General features: G+C 33.1%; 1 protein-coding gene across 4 annotated transcripts in view; it reads right to left on the reverse strand.

Moving 5' to 3' along the window:
- The window catches only part of LOC143257585 (serine/threonine-protein kinase Nek8-like), an 88714-nt gene that overhangs the window by 17638 nt on the left and 52151 nt on the right, over positions 1-18925 (reverse strand). For all 4 annotated transcript variants that reach the window (XM_076516494.1, XM_076516493.1, XM_076516496.1 and 1 more), the window contains 8 exons: positions 17215-17372; positions 12313-12453; positions 11953-12075; positions 11602-11788; positions 8909-9124; positions 6796-7033; positions 3326-3398; positions 2892-3153 (listed from right to left, as the gene is read on the reverse strand). In XM_076516494.1, coding sequence (XP_076372609.1) covers positions 2892-3153; positions 3326-3398; positions 6796-7033; positions 8909-9124; positions 11602-11788; positions 11953-12075; positions 12313-12453; positions 17215-17372 — 1398 coding nt within the window. The remainder of the gene's footprint in view (positions 1-2891; positions 3154-3325; positions 3399-6795; positions 7034-8908; positions 9125-11601; positions 11789-11952; positions 12076-12312; positions 12454-17214; positions 17373-18925) is intronic.

Here is an 18925-nt window from a genome sequence, read left to right on the forward strand (position 1 = left end):
CAGGTGAAGTTTAACGTCACTCAACGTCAATAATGAGTATGTCCCCCGTGAGCATCACTAACTGCTTGGCATCTCCTGCCCATGGAAGAGATGAGATGATGAATCACATCCTGTGGAATGGCTGTCCACTCAGCCTGCAAAGCTGCTGCAAGCTGAGGTAGAGTCTGCAGTTGAGGTTGTCGCTGTCGCAGATGTCGGTCCAACTCGTCCCAAAGATGTTCAATGGGGTTTAAATCTAGTGATCAGGAGGGCCAAGGAAGAACGTTGATGTTGTGGTGTCTCAAGAAGACAGTGGTGAGTCGGGCTGTGTGAGGACGGGCGTTGTCACGTTGAAAAACGTCGTTGACGTTCACTATGATGGGTTGCACGTTGGGCCTAAGAATCTCGTAGACGGTTACGTACGGTCTGATCGGAAATCCTAAGCAGCCCTGGTATGGTTGAGGCAGTAGACATCGCAGTGGCGGTCCTATCCTGAAGGTGACGTAACCAGATGTTGTGATCTTGTGCGAGAGTGGTCACACGAGGTCTGCCAGATCGTGGATGGTCACGAGTTGATCCATGTTGTTGGTGACGATTCCATAGCCTTGTGATGGTGCTTGGGTGGACATTCACAGCTCTGGCAACATCTGATCGAGATTCACCTGCTTCCAAGCGACCAATGGCGTTGTTGGGTTGTGCTTCAGTCAGTCTTGGCGTAACTGTATTGCATGTCCGTGGCTTAACACTGAGCTATGGAAACCGAGAACTCGTCACTTTAATAGGGATTTTGCACATGTTGCACTTGCAGAACATGCAGATCTCTCAAACAAATTTATTGGACACGCATGTGTTTTGGCGAAAAATCCGATGTTTTCCTCCATTTTCAAAGTGCACAACTTTTATTGTCATTTTGGTCTGACAATCAGTGCCTTAACACGTGTAACATCACATACTCTGAGCTTGTAATGTTATTACATATATTTCTCTTTAAAATAACAAAAATATCCCTTTTGCGTTTCTTTTTTTGAAGAGTATGATATATATATATATATAGAGAGAGAGAGAGAGAGAGATTTACTATACACTGTAAAAGAGTAAAAACTGAAAACCTTCATTGCAGTTACCATGCATTCTTACACATTGTAATATAAAAAATATAGGCATACTACACTCATTTCTCACTCACTTGAAAATATCTTGTGCCTGTAAGTGAAGTTTGGGCTAAACATTGGTCAAATGTATACAATATACACTGTGGTAATTATTCATGGTTTTTCATTATCTTCTCAGCAAACAAATTTATTGCAGATAAGATGGTTAAAAAGCAAGTGATATAGTCAAATTAAATTAACAGATCACAGCTCTAAGATGGAAATATTTTGAGTGACAGAAAAAGGTACTAAAATTAATCGAGTGTGAACTAAAGAAACTAAATTACAGAATTATTTGCTGAAATCTAAATAGGATAGTTATGAACATAAAAAAAACTTGAACCAATATGTTAACTACAGGTTAAGAATGAATCCACATTAACATGTAAGAACTTAACACACACCAGTACACAGTGTCCAAAGTAGTAAGAACAATACTACAATGCAATTCTATCACCACCATTTATTCGTCTCTATACAGACTTTATGATTTTCACCAGCCTTGCAAACACTACATAACCATGAAACTATGTGTACTATAACTTTTAATAATATTAGTGTATCTTCCCAAATTTGGCAAGCTTTTAGTAAACATTACACATCTTTTTAAACAATAAATTAGATTTTTAATTAATTATTTTTGGTAAAGATTTCTTTGTAAATTTACAGAATCACTCTTCTCACACTCTGACTACTCAAAATGAAAGTTGGTTTTTCATGTTATGATTACAAATATCTCTTTTGTTCCTGCTACATTTTTCAAACTTCCTTCACATAACCTCTAGAACACTTCCTAAATGAATATCACATATTTTCAGCTTTATACTTTCTTGTAACACAAAATTTACATTTAAATTCAACACACAACTTCATCTTGTAACAGTTAATTTCTGTTTCTCTATACCTGACAACAAATCCAGCATTGAAATCACCCAGCAAACATATAGCTTTAGTTAAGGCACTCAGTTATGTAATAAACAAAGTTTCCACATCAATACCCATTCTCCTTTCACTTATATATTTTTAAGTAATCTAACAAGTTTCTAATTCTTACATTTTAGTTACTACTATAACAATAAATGTGCATAAAAATAATAAATTTAATAAATGTGTTTTTTCAGTTGAACTCGATGTGTAGATAAAACATAATTTTATTCAAGTTGTTATTATTTTACAGAAGTTTTACTTATTTCAGATATTTAACTCAGAACACGCACAATGTTCTACAACTAGTATAAGTTTACTGACTTTATAACTAAGTTATAATAATCCCTTAATTGGTTGAGCTAGACTCTGTAATTGCAACTTTGAATCTGTACACCAATCAATTCAAAAACTTTCAAAAAAAAGAACTAGCATTATGCTTGTAAATATTAAAAGTTATATAATATTAAAATTTCATTTATTAACTAATTTTATTAACCTACATTGATAATAAGGTAGTTTGATAATCTTGTAAATCTTTAAAAAGGTTGTGACATGCATATTTTACCTATCCATATCCAGACAGTTAAGACAACACAGTAATATACACACAATTTGCCAGCTTATATGTCATTAAAATTATGTTTGATTGAATCAAACAACAAACAGCAGGATTCAACACTCAACATGTAGATTTTGCTTGTTTATTATTCCAGTTTGACTTTTTTTTGTGAACATAGAGAGGTCTGCACTCAAAGTTAGGATGACTATTTATAAAATAAAAATGGCTTAAAATACAAAAAGTATTTACAATGATGTAATATGAATCATACTTACAGGTCCTAAACTATCTGAGGTAACTGACATAACTTTGTGATAGTTCACATTAGAATTAAGAGTAATATCTTCAGAACTATTAACATTCTTTAAATAGTTTGTTCCATTTTCTTGCCCTTTTTTTCCTTTCCCTCTCTTTTTGTTAGCTCTAGGCAAAGGGACAGTAGTGTCCACAGCTAAGAAAAGCTGAGTTCCTGAACAATACAGATCTGACAGGCTGATGATCTCTCCCCTTGCTACCTGAGCTTCTGAAGCATAGAGCCTAGAAAAGTGTAATATAGTTACAATACAAGAAAATGAAGTAGGAAATCTACAGAAAAAAGGTGCAAACAGTGTAATATAGTTACAACACATAAATTTGTTCAGATACAATAAAAACCAGAAAAACATTTATGTTCAAGCATGTTTAACTCTAAAAAGTACTTTCTCCTTACGCTAAGATCTCCTGAGGCTGTAAGATTATGTCCCTTTGTTCTGTAGCATTTTCCTTAGTCCTCTGGGCTTGTCCTAATGAAGAAAAAAATTAAATTTCATTCTGATGTTAGTTTAACAACTGATTAAAGTGAAATAACCTATTTATAGCTGTATACAAAATAATAAGTAATGGTAAAACTTAAGTTGATTCTTGATGATTATGAGAAACCCACTTAAAGTAAAACTGTACTTTAATTAAAATAAAGTACAAACCAATGTTTTGACATTCTTAAGTCATCTTCAAGTTAATAAAGAAAGTTTATTACACATTTCAACTGATACTGTTAAACATAATGTGCACAAAAGGTTTTGGGTTTCACATAAAAATATCAAAGAAAAAGTTATTTTTTGAAAAGGTGAAATTCCACAAAAATTTAAATTCCTACTTTTTTTTAAAAATGGATTTAATTGTTCTTTTACACTGAACTGTATATGATATATAATTTAACTTTGGTGCTTGTTTCCACCATTCTCATAAATACCTCCTTTTTACTCAAACATAAGTAAAATAGTTTCTTTTGTAAAGTTGCAGCTCAAACAAACATCAGAATATACCTAAGGAACAAATGTAAATATCATGAATTAAGTCTACCAATTTTTTGAGTGCTGCCAATACTTTACATCAATACTTCTAGAACAAAATATACAGTGGAACCCCTCTAAAGCAGCCACCTTTGGGACTGAGACAAACTGGCCTGATTAGAGGAGTTCCACTGTACATAATTAGGGATTATGTAAACAAAAAAGGGACTGTGATTGAATGACTACTTTCAAGGTGTGACCGAATCTGAGGGGTGGCCACTTAGAGGGGTTCCACTGTAACCTCAACAATGCTCTCCACTTCTTCAATAAAATAAGTATTGCTTTGCTTTACAAATACTGTGCTTATATACCTACAACAAAAGCAAATAATTTCATGAATATTATTAATGTAACAGAGTATCACTTGAACAACTTCTATATCCTTTAGATTACACAAGTGAAACTGTTGATATATATGAAGAAGTTTCAAACAAAGAATGAAATACTGCAAATTTCATAAACACCTCATAAAGCTCCTAAAAATGGCATACGTAAGCTGTTTATTATACTGAAAGTTTGTGCACATAGTAATTCAAGAAATATATAAGCAATGGTCAACTTTCTATATTCACGGACAGCCAAGTTTTTTTTGGGACAGGGCAAGTTTAAATGCATATTTCTTGGCTACATTAAGTTATTCTCAAAGTCATATTAGTTATATGGATGACTTGATAGCATTAAGTGTAAGCCAGTTCATTTCTTTACTAGTTTTATTTATTCAAAAAGCCCCAATCACCATTGAAGTGTCAGAGGAGCACATAAGGTATATAATATTTTACAAGTTCAGAAAAGGGAAAATACCAAAGCTATGCGAAGCATTCAAGAGGTAAATGGGGAATGACATTCTGAATGTGAGAAAGTATCAAAGGTGGTTCAGTATGTTTAGAACTGGTGACTGCAGTTTGACAAATGCAGCTTGCACTAGGTGTCCTGTTGAGTTTGATAATGACCTATTTCTAGTAACACTTAGGGAGGATTGTACTGTAACTGTTGAAGAATTGGCCCAGAAACTCAATTCATCACCTTCCATCATCCATCAACATTTGCAACAACTTGGTAGAGTTTCAAATTTGGAAAAATGGATACCATACAAGTTGTCAGCTGGTAATCTGAGAGAACAAGTAGACATCTGCATATATCTTCACTCTTGTGAACTTCAAGCTTCATTTTAGAACTGTCTAGTGATTGGAGATGAGTAATGGGTACTCTATCAAAATGTTAAGTACCACCAACTAGCTACACCACAGCCAAAGGCAAACCTGCACCCTAGGAAGGTTTTGCTTAGTGTTTGGTGGGATAAAGGTGGTGTAACACACTTTTATTTGTTACAACCAAACCAGGCAATCACTGCTGAGGTATACTGTCAACAACTGGATTGACTGAACACTGCACTAAAAACAAAAAAAGAGACCTGCTTTGGTGAACCGAAAAGAGTTGTTTTCCACTATGACAATCCACATCCTCACATCACTAGGATCACTTCCAGAAAAATTGAAGAGCTTAGCTGGGAGAAACTTCCCCATTCCCTTTATTCTCCTGAACTTGCTCCTTCAGACTTACCATCTTTTCAGAAGCTTGCAACATCATTTGAATGAAAAACAGTTTACTTCTATGAATGAGTTAACAAATAACCTTTATACAGTTTTGGCTCAAAAACATCTGATTTTTTTAAGTGTAGTACTGAAAATATTTTGGAGCATTGGCAAACTGTTAATGAAAGTGATGGAAAATACATAACTGATTAAAGTTGTTATTTGAGTCCTTTTGTCTCCTTTTAAATTTTACTCTTACAAATGACATTACTTATGGGATGCCCTGATAAATAAAATCAACCCTTCCTTTCAACAGACTTTTCAAATAAATGTAATATAACTTTTATGTTTGGTTATTTCTCTTATGAGATTTAGTTTTAAAATTCATAATATGAAACTAGCATGCAGGTATTGATTATTTTATGACTATTCCTTACACTCACTTCCTTTCTGTAAAAGAACAGAAAGTTTGGTAAGGTGCTGTGCCTTACCATCAACCTATGTTGGCCATTGAGAGTTTATACATGGCAAAATACCAGTTCTCAAATGATTAAGATGTCATTATTTAAATTTAATGCTATTGAAATACTCAAAATTCTCTCCTCTTACTGAAAACCTTGCTAAGCCTATTAATAGTGGAAAGATTAAAGACTTTACTGAAATATATTGTTATACTTTCTACCATGATTCATACCCTACTAACTTTCACATTATACACTTAATATGAACAAGTTAGTTCTAGTAATCACCAAAAAAATTGTTAAAAGTTCTAATGCTGTAAATATAAAACCTTTCTTTATAGATTTTTTAACTTTCTAATTGTAACAACCCAGCTTTCTTTAAATCAACTAAAAATCATAATTTTCAAAATGGTGAATTGGCACGTAGTTGAAACACAGTTCATGACCTGTTTATAGAACTTTTATGATGTCAATAAAAATCACTCTCATGAAAAGGGTTTTGAAAAACAAAAAAATATACCATGAAACTAACCTGAGTATTTACAGTTCCAAAGTGCACAAGAAGAGATCCAACATACACAAAGTAAGTACAAGTTCCATAAATACTATACTATACAAAAGAAAATAAATAGCATGAAGCAGGATTTCACTTTGTTGTACTTTAGTAAAAGACCTAATATTACACCTTTACACGTAGCATATCTAATTATAACCCACAATATATTATTTATTTTCATATTAGACGATACTGAGTTATATAACCATAACAAAAGTTAATTTTAAGGATTTTTAAACTTAAACCACATACTTTAGCTAAAACTGTATACATTATAATAACAAGTCAAAATATCTTACGAATTTTATTCATTTCTGAGACAAAAGTTTCTGAAGCATCGTTGTCAGTGATGACAGGTATTCCTTTATTTTCTTTGTAATGGAATGTATGCAAGCTGTCTATAAGTGGATCTTGGTGGTAATGTCTGTCAAGTTCCATTTCTATACTAGAATAAGAAAAATCATGGCGTCCTCCCCAAAAATAGACAGTGTTATCAATGGTTCCAGCTACAGTAAAAGTGTTCCCACATTGTACCATCTGGAAAAACATGCCATTCACTTCTTTATTATAATAACTTAAAGCTTCAACTAGAAAGTCTGTTACTAATATCCCCTAGTTATGGATAATTATGTGTACTTTTATTTAATAATTCATGGACCATGCTTTGTTATTAGCTTTTAATTGATAATGGACTTTTAAGTTTAAAATTTTGTGCTAATATTTTCTTTCTTAAAGAAAGATATTGATATTCAGTGGTCAGCGACCTAAAATACAGTGTCCATTTAACAAAGCACTGATAACATCCAAAAAGTGCATGCAAAAACTTTAAGAATTTCAGCTTCTAAGAAGTAGAATTGGTAATAATGAAGATGTCAGTCAAACTAAATAAGTTACACAGTGTAGCTTTAAATACAATTGTTGATCTTTCAGAGTTATATTATCTTCAGTCAAAAAATTCTCTAAACAGCATGTTAAACTTAAAAGTGAAAGGTCTCTAACTCTGTTAAAACTGAACAAAAAAGAAAAGGATTCTTAAAAAATCAAAACTTATATATTATCAACACATTAAAATACATTATAATATTCCTATGACAGTAGAATACATCAGAATCACAGCTGGAGTCAAGAACAGTCATTAACTTTAGTTAACTCTGATACTAATATTGTCTCAGTAAATTGTATTTTCCCAAGTTGATAACTTACTAAATATATTTACAATCTTTATATACAACTAGATGTATAAACTATGGACAGAGACTCAGGATCGCAAAGATGTGAAATATGAACTGAGAAGTTTTATTCTTTATACCAATTAAAATACTACCAATAGTTAAGGATTAAAGTTATATTTAACATTACACCAAAATTACCCATGCACATTCAGTAGAAAGAATGTTTATGCTGATTTAAGTTTCCAGTAGTTTATTAATATGATGATTTGTATCAGTCATTCTAAAAGCATTAAAATTATAAGTTTCCTGGTATCATGATTTATATCTTCATGATAATTACAAACACACACAGTAGTTAAGTGTCACATTTGTGATAATTACAAACATACACAGTAGTTAAGTCTCACCTTTATAATAATTACAAACACCAACAGTAGTTAAGTGTCACCTTTGTGATAATTACAAACATAAACAGTAGTTAAGTGTCACCTTTGTGATAATTACAAACATAAACAGTAGTTAAATGTCACCTTCATGATAATTACAATTACAAACAGTAGTTAAGTGTCACCTTCATGATAATTATAAACACAAACAGTAGTTAAGTGTCATCTTCATGATACTTACAAATACACACAGTAGGTAAGTGTAATTTAAAGATCCCAAATAACCCGAGATCTTAACTAGAAGATTTGTACCATAATCTATATTTAAACATAAAGAATATTTGAAACTAAAGTACATTTTAGTTTGTTGTTTTCATAAATTTGAAGTTACCATTCACTATGTTTCAGCATTATGCTGTTATACAGAAACTTGTCACATAATTCTGTTTACATTTCATCCCAAAGTAGTTCAAAACAGATACCAAATCTATCTTTATAATAATATTATTAAATCAAAAATCATGTCCATTCATCTTATAAAAAATATATTAGACATATCTATATTTTATTCAAACACATCATCCACAGAGATATCAATTCATTAAAAACACACAAGTTCAAAATTTGTGTTGATAATTTCAAAGCCAAATGTCAAAATTTAATTTACTTGTTAATTGTCACTCTGGTGAAAGGTACAGTAAATTTATACCTTTATACTGCAAAACATATATGGGTGTAAGATTCTGATTAGAATACTTAATAAGATTACATTCATCTAGTTAAACCATTAAACACTAATTAATAAAATAAGAATAAACTGTAAAAACAGAGAATAGTTATGAGTAAAAAATTACCATGACACACTTGTCCTCCATACTTTTGACTAGCATAGGAGTTAAGCTGTTTCGAGTGTGTCCACATCCTAGCTGACCACTCTGGTTATTCCCAAAAGTTATTATCTTTCCTGGTTCAAGCAGCACAACAGTGTGAGTAAGACCCATCGAAATAGATACTACCTTGGTCCGCAAACAATTCACACGGGTAGGAATGAGCCATTTGTCAACCTCACTCTAGAAATAGTTACTTCAACTTTAGATACTCAGATATAAAAAGTAAAGTTCTATCACATTTAGTCCAGCAATAAGAACTGTTACCAGTGTTTTTAAGCAACATACACATTAAAAACATACATTAAAGGCAAAACTAAATTGTATGTTACACAATTTTATGGCATGATCATATATCCTAACCCCTTTTCCTTGTTACATTGCTAAAATCAGCATGCTGTAGCATCCATGACTAGCATAATGCTCTTAGAAACAGCATTTTGCTCCTATAAGGACTGTTAAGTCAGTAGAAACAACTTTCTGTAGTAGCTATGAAGACTGTTATATCAGTAGAAACAACTTACTGAAGCAGCTGTGAGGACTGTTATGTTGGTAGAGACAACTTGCTGTAGCAGCTGTGAGGACTGTTATATCAGCAGAAACATCTTGCTCTAACAACTGTGAGGACTGTTAAGTCAGTAGAAACAACCTGCTGTAGCAGCTGTGAAAACAGTTATGTTGGTACAAACAAATTGTTGTAGCAGCTGTGAGGACTTTTTATGTTGCTAGAAACAGCTTGACATTGCAGCTGAGAGGACTGTTATGTTGATAGAAACAACTTGCTGTAGCAGCTGTGAAAATAGTTATGTTCATAGAAACAACTTGTAACAGTTGTGAGGACTGTTATATCACTAGAAACTTGTTGTAGCAGCTATGGAAACAGATATGTTGGTAGAAACAACTTGTTATAGCAGCTGCGAGGACTGTCATGTCTGTAAAAATCTGCTGTAGCAGCTGTGAGGACTGTTATGTCGCTAGAAACAACTTGCTGTAGCATCTGTGAGGACTGTTATGTCCTCGAAACAACTTGCTGTAGCAGCTGTGAGGACTGTTATGCCGCTCGAAACAACTTGCTGTAGCAGCTGTGAGGACTGTTATGTCGCTCGAAACAACTTGCTGTAGCAGCTGTGAGGACTGTTATGTCGCTCGAAACAACTTGCTGTAGCAGCTGTGAGGACTGTTATGTCGCTCGAAACAACTTGCTGTAGCAGCTGTGAGGACTGTTATGTCGCTCGAAACAACTTGCTGTAGCAGCTGTGAGGACTGTTATGTCGCTCGAAACAACTTGCTGTAGCAGCTGTGAGGACTGTTATGTCGCCGAAACAACTTGCTGTAGCAGCTGTGAGGACTGTTATGTCGCCGAAACAACTTGCTGTGGCAGCTGTGAGGACTGTTATGTCGCCGAAACAACTTGCTGTGGCAGCTGTGAGGACTGTTATGTCGCTCGAAACAACTTGCTGTGGCAGCTGTGAGGACTGTTATGTCGCTCGAAACAACTTGCTGTAGCAGCTGTGAGGACTGTTATGTCGCTCGAAACAACTTGCTGTAGCAGCTGTGAGGACTGTTATGTCGCCGAAACAACTTGCTGTAGCAGCTGTGAGGACTGTTATGTCGCCGAAACAACTTGCTGTGGCAGCTGTGAGGACTGTTATGTCGCCGAAACAACTTGCTGTGGCAGCTGTGAGGACTGTTATGTCGCTCGAAACAACTTGCTGTGGCAGCTGTGAGGACTGTTATGTCGCCGAAACAACTTGCTGTGGCAGCTGTGAGGACTGTTATGTCGCTCGAAACAACTTGCTGTGGCAGCTGTGAGGACTGTTATGTCGCTCGAAACAACTTGCTGTAGCAGCTGTGAGGACTGTTATACTACTGGAAACAATATGTGGTAGTAACTGTGAAGAAAGTTATACTGCTGGAAACAGCATGGTGTCATAACTGTTAGGACAGTTATATTGCTAGAAAGAGTATGCTGTAGTAACTGTGAAGAAAGTTATACTGGTAAAAACAGCATGCTTTAATAGTGGTCTGGACAGTTAAACTGCTGAAAACAGTATGCTGTTGTAACAGTGGTGAAGGTTATACTGCATGGTGTAGTAACTGTTAGGACAGTTATACTACTGGAAACAGTATGCCATAGAGTTTATAAGGACAACCTGCTGGAGGTGTGTGGAAATGTCTGTTTTTGTGAATATTTTCTCTCTTGTAAACACATGAATATGAGAAACATATCTGGGTTAAAAGACAAAAATCATTGTAGCTTAATGAACTCAGCCTTTCTGTAATGATGCCAGAGGAAATTTGTAGGCCATTACAATATTATCATGACAGTTTCATAACAAAATAATTTTATGACAAGCATTTTACAGCCAATCATAATATCACCTACATCACTGTAACAGATAATTATTATAATACAGGTAATTTATGGTTCATTAGAATGTCATTTACAATTTAATAATAAACTGAAAACAAAGAACAAGCAATACAAATAATGATATTAAATAAGATGGATGAAAAGAGGGTAAAACATTTATATTCTATAAGATAAGTCATTCAAATATAAAACTTTTATTTATTAAATATTTACAACACATGTTAGACGACATTCATTATTAAATTTTATCTGCAAATGTAAACCTCACTGATCTGTAACAACTTACTTTGACCATCAGTTGCTTCACTTGCATAATAAACATTCTTCTTTCACTCAATCCTAATTTATTATATTCATTTGAACCACAGGCCAGCACCATCCCTGTATCAGTCAAGAACATTGTTCCATCTGAACCACAAAATGCTTTCGTGACAGTTATATTTTCAGGGAGGTGAACCACGGTTGGGAAACAGCTAAAAATAGTGAAAGATGTATATATCATGTGGTACAAATAAAGTTCAATAGTGATAAAAATGTGTAAGGGATAACTGTAACTATATAACAAAGATATAAACAAACACTTTGCTATCTTAACCTATTCTAGCTTCAGTGATATAAACCTAAAAGTAACACATACCAATCTTCTTCACTACCAGTTCCAAGTCGTCCTAGACTTCCACATCCCCAAGCATATGCATCTCCTTCTCCACCTACCACCACCACATGATGGGGCCCACAACTTACCCTCAAAGCATCAACACTGAAATATAAATACACCAGTATCAATGAAATGATATACATAAACCAAAATAAAGTACTTATTTCAATTTTTACATTCTGGTAGATAAAGAGAATATAACTACAAATGTGTAGAAAACTCTTAAACTGATAAGCAACTCTGCTATAAAAAGGAATGAGAAAATATGCATACAGAAAAAAGTTATATTTGATGTTCTATATACACAGTCCTAAGACATATCTACTACAATGAACTAACCTCAAAAGTTTCTCCACAAGTTTTGGTTTACTAGAGCTATTCCAGTCCCCATAACCAAGACACCCTTGGCTACCATCTCCACAGGTCATAACTATGCCATTGTCGCTAGAAAATACACTGAAACCATCACCAGCACAAACCCTGGTAACCAAATAAACAAATCCAATATTATTTTATACATATACTACTACTTTAAATAAGACTTGTATTTGAATACCAATACTTTCATGAAAAAACCAATAAAAAAGAATGGAAAGCTACCTTAATACCTCAAATTCAGTTTATAATGATTCCTTCACAACTTACTATAGCAATAAACATTTACTTTAGTAACCCAAACCTCAGTTTATAATGATTCCTTCATTATATCTTTAAAACAATAAACTTATACTTTACTAGCCCATATTTAACTTTATAATGGTTCCTTCATAATATGCTTATAACAATAAACTCACACTTTAGTAGCCCAACTTCAATTTATAATGGTTCCCTCATTATATACTAATAACAATAAACTTGTACTTTAGTAGCCATAATTCAGTTCATAATGGTTCCTTCATTATATATTTATAACAATAAACTTGTACTTTACTAGCCCATAATTCTATTTACAATGTTTCCTTCATAACTTAAAATAAACTTGTACTTTAGTAGCGATAATTCAGTTTACAATGATTCCTTTATAACGTACTATAACAATAAACTAGTACCTTAGTAGCCCATACTTGAGTTTATAATGGTTCCTTCATTATATACTCATAACAATAAAATAGTAATTTAGTAGAACAAAGTTTAGTTTATAATAATTCCTTCATTATTTACTGTACCAATAAACTTGTACTTCAATAGCCCAAAGGTTCCTTCATTTTATACTTACAACAATAAGCTTGTTCTTTAATAACACATATTTCAGTTATTATGATTCCTTCATAACTTACTATAACAACAAACTTGTACTTTTTTAGCCCATACTTCAGTTTATAATGGTTTCTTCATAACTTACTATAACAATAAACTTGTACTTTAACAGTCATTATTTAGTTTATAATGGTTCCTTCATTATATGCTTATAACAATAAAATTGTAATTTAGTAGAATAAACTTCAGTTTATAATAATTCTTTCATTACTTACTGTACCAATAAACTTGTACTTCAGTAGCCCAAAGGCCTTCATTTTATACTTACAACAATAAGCTTGTTCTTTAATAACACATATTTCAGTTTATAATGGTTCCTTCATAACTTACTATATAACAATAAACTTGTACTTTAGTAGTCATTATTTAGTTTATAATGGTTCCTTCATCATATGCTTATAACAATAAACTTTTACTTTACTAACCCATACTGCAGTATATAATGGTTCCTTCATTATATGCTTAAAACAATAAACTTGTACATTAGTAGCCTATACTTCAATTCATAATGGTTCCTTCATAACTAACTATAAATTTGTACTTTAGTAGCAAAAACTTCATTTTATATTGATTCCCTCATCATATGCTTATAGCAGTAAATTTGTAGCTTGCTAGCCCATACTTCACTTTATAATGGTTACTTCATAATTTGCTTATAATAACAAACATGTACATTAGCAGCCATGATTCATTTTATAATGATTCATTCATAACTTACTATAACAATAAACTTGAAGTTTAGTAGCCAAAACATCAGTTCATAATGAATGCTTCATAACTTACTATAACAATAAACTTGTACTTTAGTATGCCAAATTTTACTTTATAAAGGTACCCTCATTATATGCTTACATCAATAAACAAGTACTTCAGTAGCCTATACTTCAATTTATAATTGTTCCTTCATAACTTACTATAACAATAAAATTGTACTTTAGTACCCCAAACTTCACTTTATAATGGTTCCTTCATTATACACTTATGACAATAAACTTGTACTTTAGTAGCCCATACTTCACTTTATAATGGTTACTTCATAATATCCTTATAACAATAAACATGTACTTTAGTAGCCATAATTCAGTTTATAATGGTTCCTTTATTATATGCTTATAACAACAAACTTTTACTTTAGTAGCCCAAACTTCAGTTTATAATGACTGCTTCATAACTTACTATAATAATAAACTTGTACTTTAGTAGCCCATACTTCAATTTATAATGGTTCTTTCATGACTTACTATAACAATAAACTTCTTCTTTAGGTTATAATTCTTAGTTCACAATAAACTTATAATATTCACCTTGTACTTTAGTAGAACAGACTTCAGTTTATGTTCACTTTGTAATCAATTTACAACAATAAACTTGTTCTTTAGGTTATAATTCTTACTTCATAATAAACTTATAATATTCACCTTGTACTTTAGTAGATGAGACTTCAGGTTATAATGGTTACTTTACAGTAAATGTAATACAAGTTTTTTTGTTTATATTAAGGGTACTGTCCTATATATTCAAAAAATACATTTGATTTTTATTTATTATTTTTCTTGTTACAGACGTAGCTTTTTACCTTGTTACGATAAACTATCATTTCTACCTTCACCGGCTCAGACTGAAATCTTAATGTACAACTGTAAACAAACAACACACGAAACGTAAACGTGACCTAAACACCCGGCACAACTAATTAGGTTACATTCATGAACGCCATCTTAATATGTCTATTATTTATTTATGTTATGTATTCACGTGATCTTGACTCAAGAAGCTTCCAGAAGTATCCAGAATTAATCAGTGACGTCATGTGACGTATATATTCGAGAATGTTCAAGAAAGTTTCGCAGAGTATATAAACCCATGTGTGATGCTATGGTAGTCAGTGCATTGTTGATTCTGTGTTCGTGCAAAAAAAACTTCATTATGTCAAAGAAAATGAAATGGAATGATGATTATGTGAAGTTTGGTCTCACTTGCATCGGAACAACTGAGGATCTGCAAAAACCTGGCATGGTGGAGCAGCTGTTGCAGGCCATGATGTTGAATTGTTGAAAGGTAGAAGGGCCTGCTTTGATTCTCGAGCAACCCTTCCAAAATTAGGTTTTATATCTGCTGACAAACCACTGCTTATGGCTTCATACCATGTGGTGTATAAAGTAGCCAAATCAAAGAAGCCCCATACAATTGCAGAAGAGGTGATAAAACCGTGTGCATCAGAAATGGCAACAATTGTTCTGGAAAAGAAGCCTCAAACAAGCTTAAATTAGTGCAGTTATCAAATAATGTTATTCAAAACCAAACTGGTGATTTGAGTTCGGACATTTTGGACCAAGTTATCGCAGATATCAGGGCTAGTCCCTTGAAAATCTCTCTCCAATTGGATGAAACAACTGATGTTGCAAATTGCTGTCAACTCATCGCACTAGTGAGGTATGTCCATGATGGTGCCATAATGAAAGATTTCCTGTTCTGTGAAGATCTGAAAACAACCACAAAAGGGAAAGATGTCTTCCACAGTGTGTGAAGGACTTCTTTGTGAAATATGATTTAGAAATCCAAATTATTGGTTCTGTGTGCTATGCTAGGATATAAATCAGGATTTTTTGCACTGATGAAACAAAAGATTCCGCACTTGCAAGGTACTCACTGTTTTCTTCATCGACATGCTTTGGCATCAAAAACATTGCCTCCAAAGTTGAAAAAGGTCCTTGACACTTTTGTGAAGACCATCAACTGGATTAGGGATCGTGCTCTGAACCACTGCCTCTTCAAGTCACTTTGTGAAGATTTTGGAAGTGAGCATTCAGTTTTGCTTTTCCACACAGAAGTCCTCTGGCTGTCACGTGGGAGAGCTTTAACGAGCTTCTTTGAACTGCAAGAAGAAGTCAAAACTTTTCTGAAGGAACGTGACCATGATCTGCTCAGAGAAATAGAATCACAAGAATTCAACCAAATGCTAGCCTATCTGAGTGATATTTTCACTCGTATGAATAACTTGAGTGTATCTCTTCAAGGGAGAAACATAAACATATTGAAATGCTGTGAAAAGTTAAATGCTTTCAAAGAAAAGTTACATCTTTGGTGTCGACGAGTTAAAAGAGGGAATCTTTCAAATTTTCCATCACTCATAAAAATGGTAGGTAAGGATAAGTCCCTAATTCCATGTGTGTGTGAAGAAATTGTGGATCATTTGGAAATATTGTCAAAGTCATTTGATGGATATTTTGGAGGAGAACTGGAAACTTCTGAAGAATGGATTATGAATCCCTACTCCTTCAATTTGGATAACATGTCGGATGATGAAGAACTGAAGGAAGATCTTATTGAACAGCGCACAAATCGAGTTCTTGAAATGCAGTTTGAAAGCAAAGCTTTGGAACAATATTGGTGTTCAGCAATGAACATGTTTCCAAGACTTTGTGAAAAAGCACCAAATGTGCTCATCCCACTTGCGACGACATACTTATGCGAGTTTGGATTTAGTGCCCTTTTGTCAATCAAGACAAAATCTAGAAATCACTTGGGTGCACAGGTAGACTTGCAGATTGCTAACAGCAACAAAGTGCCACGCTTTGAAAAACTCATAAGAAATAAACAGGAACAACAAAAGAGTCATTAAATTTAAATTAGCTTATGAACATTTGAACATTTCAAATTAAAAGAAATTTCATCTCATGAATGGATGAAAATTTATTGTTTTGTAGGCCATGTAGGATTTATGCAACTTTTTGTTTGTTGTAATATTTTTCTTTTCCAAATGTTTCGTTTTTCTTTATATATCATTAAAAACTAATTATAAAAATTTGTTTTGGCCACCTTCACCTTTATTCTTAAAAAAATAATTACTGTGAGGGGTGTGAGAACATATTAAAATTTTTTAGGGGTGCAGGGCATAAAAAAGATTGAGAACCACTGCTTTAGGGTATAAATATTACGTGATAATAAACTTATTTGCAATTTAAATCAGGTAACAATACTTACTTGGTAATGTTCTTCTGCAGCAGTAATTCGACACACTTTGGTTTATCTAACCATGGTTCTAGAGTGCCATGTCCAAGTTGTCCTTTCTTTCCTTCACCCCAAGTGTAGACTATTAGATCATACGTTAAAGCTATCATGTGAGTGGAACTAACTGAAACCTGTTTTATATAAAAATTAACTTTACACTTCTATTTTAAATAGTACATGCACATAGTAGATAAATATAGAATTCCATTTAAAGTTATCTGAAGTAAAGTTTATATTTACTACTTGTCAACAAGTTTATATCAAACAGTTTTACACTTTAATGTGTCTTCTTCAGTCCAAAAAGTTGGACAAAAGAGAATACACATGTCAAATCTCATTATTCTGTAATAATGGAATTAAACTTTAAATTTTCGTTGCATGCAGCTTTTTACTTGATAATTTTATAAAAGCTCTAATTTTGTATACTAAAAAATGTATTTCTTATAGGTACTTATCTCACATAAATAGCTATTCTCATTCATTGCTGCCCTCCGTATGCAAAAAAAAATAATTTTAAATTATCTTAATTCTCCCACCATCTAGAACTGACTGTTTCTAGTGTGTCTCGTATGCAAGTTATCATGTGACAACTCTCCACCAACAAAAGTGCAACATACTCTCTTAACGCATGCGACTACCTCTGTTCCATTCTACTGAACTATCACTTTGAGTTTAGGTAAGAAATGGAAGCTCCAGATTTCAGTGGAGAGGAAGGGTGGGAAGTGTGGTTGGTTGATTTTGTGTTTTATGGCACAAAGCAGCTAGAATATCTGCTCCAAACATCCAGTAAAAAGTTAAAAGTAAATTTAGTAAAATTCATAAAAGGAATTTAAGGTAAAAAAAAAAAAAGTTAAAACACATAAACAGCATGAAATCTATGTTTACATCTAGTCTACAACATTAAGAGAAAACCCACAGTAATTCAAGTTGTAAAAGACTTTCTGTAGCATAACTGTAATTACCATAACTCGCCAGGAAGACTAACAGGTAAGCAGAAAAACCATTGTCAATCACCTGAAGTTGGCCTTTCCAGTCCTGGTTCAGAGTTATTTGATGTTATGGCCATTTTCAAAAAGGAAAGTCATAAAAAGGTTTTAAAAGACATGTAGCAAAATTATAATAACAACTCGCCATGATGACTAATGTGTAGTTCAATTAGCAGCTCTAGTCACTTAAAAGTTTGCCTTTCCAGTCCTGGTTTTGAGTTACTTAATGATACGGCCAGTTTCTAATTTCAAATCGAACTAGATGAACTGTGATTTTTAAAAGGGAGCCACATTAAAAAGGTGTAAGGTATAAATTACAAAACTTAAATGGCATTGAAAATATTATTGGCCTTTAAAAAACTAAAAACATATCCAAGGTGGACAGTGTCACCATCACCAATAACACTGTCTAACATTATGGACAAACCTTGGAACAAAACATGTTTGAAATGATGCCATCATTGAGAGTCATAACAATGACAAGAAAGTGAAATGTGGCATTTAGTGATCTGAGTGTTACACAAACTACAAACTGGTGCATCACTTCCAAATAAAAGAAAACAATGAGTTAAAAAACTGTGACTAATGCATAGTGCAGTTAGAACAACTTCCTCTTTCTGATCCTTAAGGAAGCAAAATGGCCAAAGTCCAATATAGAGTTTTATATGGAAAAGCTTGTTTTCACGTTGCTCACTCCA

The sequence above is a fragment of the Tachypleus tridentatus genome, chromosome 7 (genome assembly GCF_004210375.1).
Source record: "Tachypleus tridentatus isolate NWPU-2018 chromosome 7, ASM421037v1, whole genome shotgun sequence".
Taxonomy (NCBI): Eukaryota; Metazoa; Arthropoda; class Merostomata; order Xiphosura; family Limulidae; genus Tachypleus; species Tachypleus tridentatus.